This window comes from Anarhichas minor, unplaced genomic scaffold (assembly GCF_050575085.1).
Source record: "Anarhichas minor isolate MPS153535 unplaced genomic scaffold, ASM5057508v1 ptg000052l, whole genome shotgun sequence".
In the NCBI taxonomy this organism is placed as follows: Eukaryota; Metazoa; Chordata; class Actinopteri; order Perciformes; family Anarhichadidae; genus Anarhichas; species Anarhichas minor.
This window is the reverse complement of record NW_027466498.1, coordinates 1,715,690-1,728,156: the sequence shown is the minus strand read 5'-3', so window position 1 is coordinate 1,728,156 and position 12,467 is coordinate 1,715,690. Positions and strand designations below refer to the sequence as shown.

General features: G+C 43.5%; 1 protein-coding gene across 3 annotated transcripts in view; it reads left to right on the top strand.

The window, feature by feature from the left end:
• The window catches only part of bcas3 (BCAS3 microtubule associated cell migration factor), a 351,541-nt gene that overhangs the window by 46,421 nt on the left and 292,653 nt on the right, over positions 1-12,467 (top strand). For all 3 annotated transcript variants that reach the window (XM_076075476.1, XM_076075477.1, XM_076075478.1), the window contains exons 12-13: positions 918-1,088; positions 6,082-6,175. In XM_076075476.1, the coding sequence (XP_075931591.1) occupies positions 918-1,088; positions 6,082-6,175 (265 nt within the window). The remainder of the gene's footprint in view (positions 1-917; positions 1,089-6,081; positions 6,176-12,467) is intronic.

Below are 12,467 nucleotides of genomic sequence, written 5' to 3'. Positions count from 1 at the left end.
AAGACCTTTCACATAAATGAGGTTGTAATTTGTTTAGATGGCGACATCAGGCCGTAGCTGTGTGTGTGAGTGTGTGTGTGTGTGTGTGTGTGTGAGAGAGAGAGAGAGAGAGAGTGTTCAAGTGTTTTTGTCAGCCATCAGACACGGTCTGCCTCCACCCCCACCGGCAGATCAATAGCCCCTGTTTGGACTACCACTAAGAACTCCACAACTGCAGTGATTAGAAAACACATTAGTGTTGATCAATTAGGAGCCAAACGCCTCACTTAATAATTGATGGCTCTTCTGGCATTTTACATACACATACACACACACGCAGGCGTCCACACGCACACACAGGCAGCAGACACTGTTAGTGTGCCTGGCCGAGTGGCGAAGAGACAGTGGGTGATCCTCAGACCCAACAAACGCAAGGCGCCATGCTGTATTGACAGGGCCGCCTAGTCTGAATGCCTGATTAGGCTCTCCGGGGCCCCTTTGGCGCTTACACACACACAGTCACACGGATTGGACTCCATTAGACAAAGACAGTGTAGTAGGTGAGATAGACTCCACTTAAGCAGCACTATCCATTTCCCTCAATCGAGCCACAGAGGTGTGTTTGAGCCAGACACCCTGGCTGGGCCTTAAGCGGACACAGAGGAGCCTCACACACACACACACACACAAGTGTCTCCTGCGACCACAGCGCTACAAGTCATCAGCACTACAAGTTATCAGCAGGCATCTAGTGAACATGATGCATGCACACACACACACACACACTGCACTTACACCCATGCATCTTCATTGCCCGCAAAGGCCTAAAGCTAAGTCAACTAGAGAATACAGTGTATTTCATAGAATACTGGAAATGTAAACATCAGGCGTTGGATTTTTAAGCTCTGACTTCGTCTGTTTTCTTTGTTTCCTTCCAGACCTTGAAGACAGGCCTGACTATGGTGGGTAAAGTTGTCACCCAGTTGGCCGGCACAATACCAGCAGGCACTCCGGATGAGGAGGGCACACCTCACAGTGCGAGTCGCCGCAGCCCCCACAACCCCGGCGTGGTCACCATCATTGACACACACAGTGTTGGCGAAGGACAGGTCAGTCCAGTTGTTCTGCTTTTCTTTGTTATTGCTCATGTTTTAATAAAGTCTTTACAAACTCTCACACAACGTGTGCAGTATAATCCCAGTCTCATGTATTTAGTGGTATGCTTAGTATTTCCCAAGCACATGCATTTTTGCCAAAATCCTAATAATTAAAATGACTCCGCCACTTCCGTCTCCTTCTGGTGCATGAGCGCTGTGAGTCCATGCATTAGAATGTAGTGGCGGAAACGTTTTTGCCGTGGAGGCAGCGAGTAAAAGTTTTCTCAATAATTCAAGATAACACGTGTCGAGTAAACGATATACAAATGGTTATTTTGTGGGTGAAGTGTTTCTGTAATTCTTGATTGGGGGTTTTATTAAAAGGGTGTTCGGATCAAATTGGGGAACTTTGTCTTCCATTTTTTTCTCCTTACTTGTCTAATGTAAGCAGTGCAGACATGTTCGTGTTGTAGTGAAATAAAATCATCTACAGCACACATTGGAAATGTACAACATAGTCACGTAAACACACTTAGTGCTGTTGGATTTGATAACGTATTGGTCCGTAGTTGTGTTTATGTTTTTGTAAATTAGCTTTGAATCTATTAATCCTGATTGATTATTTTTAATAAGTTCACAACCTTGCTTTTTGTTTTTAAATCAAAAATGCTGTTAAACATCTGCCTCCATTTACTGGAAATGGCAACTGCTGCAAAATTTACCTTCCAATAATTTACAGACAAATGCTTCATCCAAAAGTCTATGAATGACATTCTTATTCACTTTTGCTTGGCCATAAATGAATATGTTATGAGGACAAGGTAATATGTAATGCAGAAATGATAGGGTAAAACAACTATTCCAATTCAAATGCAGTCCTTTCAGATTTTTACATCGCCTAGTCTAAAGATGATCAAGAAAGGGAAAACGTGGAGGCTGTGAAGTTGTTGAAGAAATCCCTTAAATGTGGTTCTTACTAATTTACAGCCACCACGGGCAGAGGCCTGGCCACTATCAGTATCTAGAGCGGATGTGAGAGAATAGGAGTAAAGCTGCTGGGCCTGATGTCATCCCTGGCCGAGTACTAAGAACATGTGCCAACCAGCTAGTCGACGTTGATATTCATAACATATCACTGTCACAGGAGTGTTCCCACCTGCTTCAAGACCATCGTCCCTGTACCTAACAGGTCTGCAGTTTCTAGTTTAAACGATTACCGCCCTGTGGCACTCGCCCCCATTCTGATGCAGTGCTTTGAGAAAGTGGTTCTCCAGCACATCCAAAACAACCTCCCAGCCAGCCCTAACCCTCAACCAGTTTGTATACAGAGCCAACAGATCCACAAAGGATGGCGTCTCCACTGACTCCACACTCAGCCCTCACACATCTGGAAAATAACAACACCTACATCAAAATGTTGTTTGTTTATTTCAGCTCAACATCCAACACATTCTCACCCATCAAACTGATTGGAGAAGTTAGCACTCTTGGCTTGAGTATCTCACTCTGCAACTGGTTATAGGACTTCCTCACAAATAGACCAGACAGTATGGATTGGCGAACACACCTCCTCTGCTCTAATGTTGAACATCGGAGCCCCCCAGGGCTGTGTGCTCAGCCCCCTCCTGTTCACGCTGTACACCAAGACTGCAAAACCAAAGAGCTGATTGGTGATTTTAGGAAAAAGGAGGCAAAGACACCCCCCCCCCCCCTGTCTACATCAATAGAGCGGATGAACAGATTTAGGTTCCTGGGAATCACAGTAAACCTCGCAAGGTCATCAGGCATCTCCATCCTGGTCAAAAAAGAGATCAGAAACAGCTGTATTTTCCAAAGAAAATGTATGAAGGCAAAAATCCTGTGCCAAGTTCTTGTTAACTTCTACAGTGGAGCAATAGCAATCATCCTGGCTGGAAGCATTACAAACTGGCATGGGATGTGGCACCAATTTGTTCTTGGCTTTTTGCCGCTCTCTCTTGTCATGTGTGACCCAGGTAAACATAACCTTGGCCTCTGCGGCTTGGTGGGAAACAGAAAAATCTCCGAGGTTGTCTTTTCTTGGGTCCATTCACCTAACCCTGCACAACTCGCTGGAAGGTGTGACTTGGACTTGCTGCATATTTTACCAGCCAAGCTTTTAGCCACAGCCCTGTCTTTTTTAGCAGCCCTGGTAGGAGACGCTCTGTAAACAGTCAGCTGTTGGTCTGTAATCCTAGAGGAAGCTCAAGGCTGAACGAGCGCACACGTCAAATAAGGTCTTAACATTCAATTTAGCCGTTTTTATTGGGGGGGGGGGGGGGGGGGGGTGGTGAGTGAGAAGTTTCTGGCCATGTATATTTTTACTTTTAACATTTTTTCTCACCAAATTACTGTTGTCAGAAGGGGTGGGCCTTAAACAACAGTATGTATTTTTACAATATTGATATCACGAAATTTGAAATATCTGCACGATTGTACTAGTTATTTGTTTCACTAGATTTTTCTGAGCTTTCGCACCATGAATAAAGGCATTAACCAATCACGTTGTGCAGGTTGGACATATTCAAAATGTACAGTATAGTGTACAACAACAGGGAGGCTCTATAGTCAGAAATATGACAGCAAACTTTATTACTGCTTTCAACCTTGACAAAGGCAGCGCATACAAGATCCACTCTTTCCCTTCTTACCTTTCACAATAAAAGCCTTAAACATATACAGTACACCGATTCTGCTCCACCATAACCCGGGACCTCAAGTGGGAGCTTAACATCAACTCCATCACCAAGAAGGCTCAGCAGGGGATGTACTTGATGCACCTGAGGCAGCTAAAGAAGTTCAACCTGCCAAAAACAATGACGTTTCACTTCTTCACCGCCATCATTGAGTCCATCTTTTCCTCCTCCATCACCATCTGGTATAATGCAGCCACTGCCGAGGACTAGGTCAGACTGCAGTGTGTCATTTGTTCTGCTGAGAAGGTGATTGACTGCAATCTGCCGTCCATCAGAACCAAAACCTCACGCCACAAAAAACGTTTCTTCCCAACTACAGTCTGGCTCATCAACAAGGACCGGGATCCCACTGACTGGACTCTTGGGTCCCCATAACAATTATTTACACATCCATGCACAACTGTACACTTTAAATGAACACTTAAATAACAGACTCATTTAACTTCTCTTATGTTATTTGTTTGTTTATCATATTCTATTGTAAATTAAAAACAAATGTTTTTTGAATTATGTCTTTATACTATTTTACTGTGTTTATATTGTTATAAACCAGTCACCAAGTCAAATGAATTGAACGTGCAAACATACTTGGCAATAAACCGTTTGTGATTCTGATATTCCACATGGGTCTAACCCTGGTTATGGTTTGAACCATGCCAGTTGCCTTCAGAAGGATCTGCCTTGAACATGTAAAGAAATGCTAAAAGCTTTTATCCCCTTAACCATGATTGATCACACTGCAGTAGCTGTCACATTTTTAATGAGGCGTGTTTGCATACATAGTACAGTTTGTCAGTGATGTAGCCACCACACACGCATTCACCGCCTCCTCCGTCTCTCTTACACATGGACTGTAGCCGCTCTGTAGCCAGTGTGTTGTCTTATAAGCTGGACCTAAGCCTTCAGAAGCAGGCCTGCACTCTGTCACCAGCCGACACACTGTAACCGTACACTGGCCATAAACACTGACTAGGCCTGGCCAGCAGGGAGGGGAAAGCGAGGAGCGGAGGAGAAATGGACGACGAAGGGGGAGGAGTGGGAGGCAGGGCGGGCAGTACAGAGTGAATTATGATCGGGGTTGGGCTGTTATTTTTGGTGAATTGGGAAAAGGCAGGTAAATGATAGAGACGGGTTCCTGTGTCAGTGTGGCGGTCCAGGATATTCCCATGTCTTTCAGGCTTTGAAATGCGTTATTTGGAACAGCAGCCTCATAACACACATGCAGACACTCTCCCCTGTGTACTGGGCTCGGTTCTCTGGAGGACACTCTTGTTTCAAAGGGCTCCAGCAGGATTCCCTCACAGAACAACACTGTCTGCCGGCATCGTAATAAAAGTGATCTGCTTCATGTCACCAGCCTCTTTCTTTCTTTGTATTCTCCCCTCCCTTTTTCCTTTTTTCCCCCTGCTTATTTTCTTGCTTGTAGTCTGAGACGAAAGCCCTTTAGTTTTTCGAAGCTGTTTCTTGTTTGGACTAGTTCCTATTTAAAATGCTCAGCCAGCCTCCCTGACATCGTTAATGCAACACTGCGGCCAAATGCAACCCTGTCTCACGCACACACACTTGTGCACAACGTGGCCCCATGTCTGGTCTTATTTCTAATCTCTCTTCGTGACTAAAGGGATTTTTTGCCAGCTCCTGGTCCTGGCTCAGCCTTTGTTCGATTCGTCCCCGTCTCGACAATAGACTTCATACAGAGATTTAGGAGCAGCCTCTAGTTGTGCAAAGTGACTCATTTTCTAACTTTCAGAAGTAGCAAGCCAAACCCAGATTTGACGCCAGTTGCTGCCTGTTTACGGGAAAACCCAGCCGCTGTCATGGGGTATTGTCAAAGCCACATGTGAAAAGCCACATTATCGCCAAAATAAATTTGTCCATACTCTTGTCTGTTGTTGGGCCATACCCCGTCCACACTGGTCTCAGTACAGCCTCTTACTGAAGCACCAGCACTGATCAAATATAGCTGTGACTAAATGATTCTTCATTTCTTTGATGCAGAACAATCAGAGCGATTTTGAACAACTGTTTGTCTTTTTTATTGCCTATCAGGTAATAGGTTCATTATTTTCTATCCACAAGAGGGCAATGACACATTCAGAAAGGAGCTCGACCTCCAGCTATTTCACTGTGGGGTGATGTCAAAGAACACTGCTGAGTGTGGTGATGATATCACACCAAACCAACATGTGGAGAGAAATCCTAGAGCAGGGGAAAGTCCCGCTCTGGGTTCAATGTTCTTATTGTTATAAAATGATTTTGAGTTTCTGTGTGTGTGTGTATATATACTCCAGGTCTTGGTGAGTGAGGACTCGGACGGAGAAGGAGTGGTGGCTCACTTCCCAGCTCATGACAAACCCATATCCTGTATGCAATTCAACCCCAGTGGTAAGACACACTTTTACTCGCACACACGCACACATTTTTTTTTTTTTTTGAGGAAAGAGCTGGAGTGCTCTATGCAAGTTGGGAAGACATAGGAAGCAGGAGAGAGATTACACTTCCATGCAAGTGTAACATGGTGTGTGATTGGCTCACATGAGGCCTCATCCAGTCATCCAAATGCATTCATAGTGTGTGTATTCATTTTGGATTATACACAATGAACATGTGTGTAACTTGAGTTTCCCCAACACATGCCTTTACACCAACCTTAAGTGGCAGATGCTGATATCTCCATAGAAGCATATATCTCCTTCCAACCACTCTGTGTAACGAGTATCTCTATTCCAAAACGTTCAAACATGATTAGCTCCAAACCTACAAAATCAGCCTAAAAACAGAAGAAAATCAGAAACCATTGCATGAGAGTCTATGGAGCAGAGCCGGACTGTTGTTGGACCCTGGTGCGAGCTGGCTGATGCTACGCTACGATTGGCCAGTCTGCATTTGTGGGGCGGGACTTAGCGAAGGGTCTATTGGAAGGTTTTCTTCACCCATTTCTACTACTGTTAAACTGGGATCTGTGCGGTGTCATTCAATAGACATGCAGCTTCTCAAGTGACAACCGGTCAAAAATGTAAGATATTATTATTATTTAGATATACCTTTTTTACGATGTATTTTAAAGTGAATGAATCAGTGTGCTGAACACTCCTTTCTCACCATAGTGTTTTAGTCCGGCATCTCTTTTTCCACTCTCTTAGCAATGCTGACCCCAAACATAAAGGGACAGTAGGTGCTTTGTAAGTGTGAACAGGCTACCTCGTCAGTCTGTGTGTGAGCTTGTGTATGTTCCTGTTACTCCTGTGGTGTGCGTGTGTGTGCGTGTGTGTGTGTGTTCACGTTCACTTATTTTATGTTGTGTGTGTGCGAATGTGCAGTTAATAAAGGAGCCGCTGAGAGATGACTCTCACCCCATGACCTCCAAGCCCCAAGAATCCTTCACTTACCTCGACTTATGACTAAACTCAGCAGCTCTGTCTGAGCAGGATCAGGAGGATATTGCAGACAAAGGCAGACAGGCTGTCAAGACCCCACCTACTCCCACCTTCACCTCCCCAAAAATCACATAGAGAAAGAACACAACCCAGCTTAGTTCAGCTAATGGCACTATTACCTGCTTTAAAGTACATCAACAAAAGAGACATGTTTTACGCTTCTGCGATGCCGCCGTGGGTCGGGACGGCTAGTCATAGTATGACTATTTTTGATACCGATGCCTTCAATTCAATACCAATAACACAATGATTCTATTTTTGATGCTTTGTGTGAATGAAAACCTCAGAGCCTAATGAGTAGACCCACTATGTTTCTATGAATACATGTCTCTACTGTTTGTAAAATTGTTTATTAACATTCAGTTTTCTTGAAATGACATTGTGAAAGAGGTATTATGTTAAAGCAAAACCAAAATGTTTGCAACGTCAAAAGAAAATATAAATCAAACAGATTCTACCATACTACCAAATTCTGAAATCAAATTGAACTCTTACAAGTTTTTTCTTTTTTTTTATATATTCATCAGTTGCTTTTCCAAATATTTATTGTCAATTTTCAAAATTCACATGAACCACGCTTCACATTGAAGGAGTGGTTCATGTATTAGATCCACTTTATTAAAAAAGGTGACTAGCTAACCAGTTGGGCGCGCTCACATGCACTAACGTGCTCGCACGGCCGGGCCGGCTGTGTAAACGACACACATAGAACCTGGGATTTCAACACACGCACAGAGGGAGAGAGACTTCATTCTCCGCTCAGGTTGAGATTACTCAAATAGCTGTTTGCTGCTGTATTCACTCTCTGAATTTAGAATTCAGCAGCTTTAATTTGTTGCTGGCCGAATGCCGAGGCTCACACAGTCGCTTTAAAGCTCGGTGAATCCCTCTTAGGGTGGTGTGTTGCAGGTACAGTCATTAACCCAAACAGTTTCCAAAACATTTGATAACCAGTGACCAGCTGTTGCCAAACTAGCCAACATGAGTTGTAGGAAACATTAAACAGCAGGAGTCAGTGAAGCTGAATTTGTGCAGCGCAAACTTTAAATTACAGTCATTACACATTTGGAACATGGAGTAAATCATGTTCACAAAGTTTCTAACAAACAGTTTCATTTGTTGCGGACGTGAACACGAGTAACCAGCGATGTAGATGTTAAAGGTCACTATGCTATGTCAGGTTCTTGAGGTTTCTATGGTCACTTTCATTTTAATACAAATGTGTGATTTGTGTTCTGTCTTTCTCAAACCTTTTACTCCGTTAACATCAAAGCTAGGTTTCCACAGAGCTGCACCCTCAGCAGAGCTGCACAGTAGACTTGGTAGTAAGTTTCAGTGTTCATACTGAATCCCCGTCAGCCTTTCCACAGCGAACCGTCGTGTGTTTGGAATTTAAAATTCCAAACACACTTTTAATCTTTCGGACTGTGAGCCGAATCTAAAGAGCAGATACATGTTACAAATACAACTGAAGACAGCACCAGAAGTGTCTGCAAAATACACAGATTTCTCCTTTTGCCCATTTTAATCCGGGCGTGTAATGAGATTTGGACGTGTCTCCACACAAGAGTAGAAACTCCTCTTTTACACTGCTGTGACTGCAGGACTCCTTTCATTCGTGTTTATTCTTTTATTCTTTTTCATTTCTGAGCTGCCTGCTGTGGACCGTCCCATAATGAGAGGCCTCTTAATTTGATCAGAGCCCAAATCCTGAGTGACGTGTTCATTGGTCTGGCTTGAAGTGAACTCTTTCCAAGGATTTAGGGGAAATGGCTTTTACTGAACTACCTTGCTGGGCCTTCTAAGGCTCCCTTAGTGGTCGAGCTCAACATGGTAGAAAAAAAGAAAGATATAGATTTAGCAGGAAACAATGATATGATTCAAACAGAGCATGGAAAGCCCTGAAGTTTTGGCCGGGAAGAGTTATGTAAGAAACCCCAGTGGCTTGTGTGTGTTGGAGGCTCTACAGAGGGCGGGCCGGTGGCCGCCAGCTCTTGGTGTGCCGGCTGGCGCTTTGCGGCACTTCGGTCGATCTGTGGATCTATTCCTAGTGGTGTAATTAGAGGGACGCAGATGAAGTGCAGTGGCAAAGCGCTTTCTTTAACAGCTGCAATGTGTGTGTGCTTGTTTTCTTTCACGTCTCGTCCTCTTCACCCGTGCTTAACGATCCTTGACTTGATTATTAGGTACGATGCCAAGGTCAAAATACACTCCTGTTTTGATGGTAGAGATACTGTCCGACATCTTGTGCATTACTTTTGAGTGTGACTGGCACTAGATGGAGTGATTGATCCAGCAACCATGCAAGGATCAAGTGTTCCACACGCAGTGGTGGGAGAAGTATTCAGACCATTTACATAGTAAAAGTAGCAACACCACCATGTATATAACATATTCAGAGGTTTTAGTCCTACATTTCAAACTTTACTTAGTTCAAATTAAAGTCAATGGAAAAATGTACTTCGATATCAAAACAAAAAACATTCATTATGAAGAGCAGCTCATTTCAGAGCTAATTTATATACATAACTACTTATGTTTTGAGAAGAAATAAGCTAACGTTTTATATGATGGTTGTTTCTTACAGTAGTTTATTTAGTCAGTAGTCCGTGTGAGTTAAATACGTTGGTAGGAAGAGGGTTCAAGAGTATTGTTGGGCATGGATGTTCCACATCTCAAGCTAGTAGTTCAACTGAATGAGTGCGTTATCGTGCTGCCTGTACGGAGACATGAATGACTCATATATATTGTATTTAAACTAGATGCAGTATACCTCCACCTTTGTGCTGTAAAGCATCTCTTGCATTACCTTCTTCAGTCTCATAAAACACTGCCACAGAATCAGAAGTTGATTTTTGTGCAGCCGTTCAAATGTTCTGAATATGGAAGTTGTGAATACCCCATCAAAGCCAGGAGTAATGGCAGATGAATCAAGACTGAGCCTCTCCCCACACGGAACTGTCCCATAAACCATGCCCCTGGTTTAGTAACAGGACGGTCTAATGAATAGCCTGGCCCGCCGAGCCTGAACATTGAGGCAGCTGTGCCGTGAAGGCAGCTCTCCATGGTGTAATAACTCTGTCTCTCCATCCTACTGATGTGTGAAGGAAACCAGGCCGTCGCCGACAAACCCTGGACCCACACGCACATGTTGAACACGAGGGGGAACTCCCACACGCAGGCAGCTTCGCTCGGCCACACATTTATAGCCACACGTTTAGCATGGATTGAGTTGTGTCTTCACACCAAGATAGTAATTAGCACTCACAGCTGGCTCTGATGTGATTTACAACAGCTACTCTGCAGGGCTCTCCCAGTATTTTCACTGGTTGTACTTCCCATTCTGAATTCTTCTTAGACTGCTGTACTGTTGGGTAATGGTTTAACAGTGATTACAAGTTGATAGTGGCAGTCTTTGTTAAAGGAGTTGTCAAAGCCAGGGCTGGTGCCTCAGCTATATTTCCCAATAGAAGTTAGTGCTTTTCTGTGCTGTCCATGCTATCAGAGGCATGAGGGTCCATAACTTACTTACTCTAGACATTCAGAGCATTAATATAGCAGCACACAACTATTTTCTATGTAAATATGTTGTGGAGTATTATCTACCTGAGAAGAGAATGAAGTCATCTTCACTCTGTGTGTGTTTGTGTGTGTGTTGTAATCTTTTCTATGCTTTGTTTACATAGTTGGGCCGGCTGTGCGCGTCTTTGAGTGCATGTGAGCGTGCCCCACCCACGGCCTCCGCTTTGCACCGCTGTCAAACGGCGGTTACAGCTGATACAGCTCAGCCGTCGCCATGTGGAGGCAATAGATCGTCTCTGACTTTCGTTTGGAGCACATTTAAACCATGTATTGGCCCCTCATCTTTTTGCTGTCGGCAATAACGTAGTCAATGTCAAATGGTTCTGCAGTACAGAGCCGAGCGCTCTCTGAAGTAATTGTAGAAATGACTTGCTGCTAGAGACGAGGAACAACAGTGCTTTGCCCTAATGTTTTTCAAATAGTATTTGTGTGAATCTGAAGATTTGGTCAAGGCACCTGTGATCAAGCACTGCTAGTAGGATAGCGTGTCCTGTACTTGAATAGGTTTTATGGACACATTTTAGCCATATTGGTGAAATCTTGCTCACAACGGTCCATTCACCTGTCGACTAAAAACAATTCAATAATCCAAACAGAACATCTCAACAACAACAAGAAGAGGTAAACTCAGAATACATTTCCTGAGTGAAACCAGCACTGACCTGAAGTGATGAATAGCTCTGGAGGTTTTGCTGTCTAGCTCTGGTTATCATAAAGGCCACTACATTTATGAAATGCTCATGAAAAGGCAGTCACAACAAAGACACACCGTAATCCAAAAGGTGATAATATCCATCCAATGAGAGCGAGAAACATCAAATACATACTTTTCCACATTTTAACGATAATGGATATTGAACGCGGATTGCTTTTTGTAGTTCAGTGTAACAAAGTAGAGATGAGGCTTCAGGAAAACATGAATGTAAAATAGAGAAGAGCATTCATCTCTGTGAGTGGTTGCATGGCCGGAGCTAAAGAGAGTGCTTGGGTTGGCCAGTGACTGTGACTCAGGGTCTATGGAAAGCTTGGCTGAGAAAGACTCCCCCAGCTCCCCCTTTGCCCGACCCTCACCGACACACCAGACACCTCAGCAGTGTGGAGTCATTCCCTGCCCACACAGCGGTAACACGCCGGTCATTGTAACCTTTTTACCGTATGTGTGTAGGTGGGTGGCTTTGTAGGGATGAGGTGAGTTGCAAGTTTGAACTGGCTGCAGCGGCCATGCAAAGGAATTACAGAGAGCTGGACTGAATATCTTCATTTACTATTTAAAATTTTAATTTTAATTTTCTGTAGACAAATTCAATTTATTGTAACATATTTTGACTCAAAGTGTAAAAGCTTCCATTGGCCCACAAGGCATGTGATGTTTACTACACCCCAAAATACAAAGGTGTTGCATAGAACAAATAACTAGCTGACTATATCAACAGTGAATACAAGCAGAAAGACCAGTAGCCACTAGAATCAAAGAGTTCATCCCCAAAGCCACCTGGAATAGTGAGGCGGCGGTAGAACATTTAAATGCTACTATTGTTAAAATTAATACAATATTAATAGCATATTTCCTGAGAAGCATACATTACAGTAGCTTAACAAACTATACTACATGCCGGTGAGGATTTAAACTTATCTATGCAAGCAATATACAAAAGCAA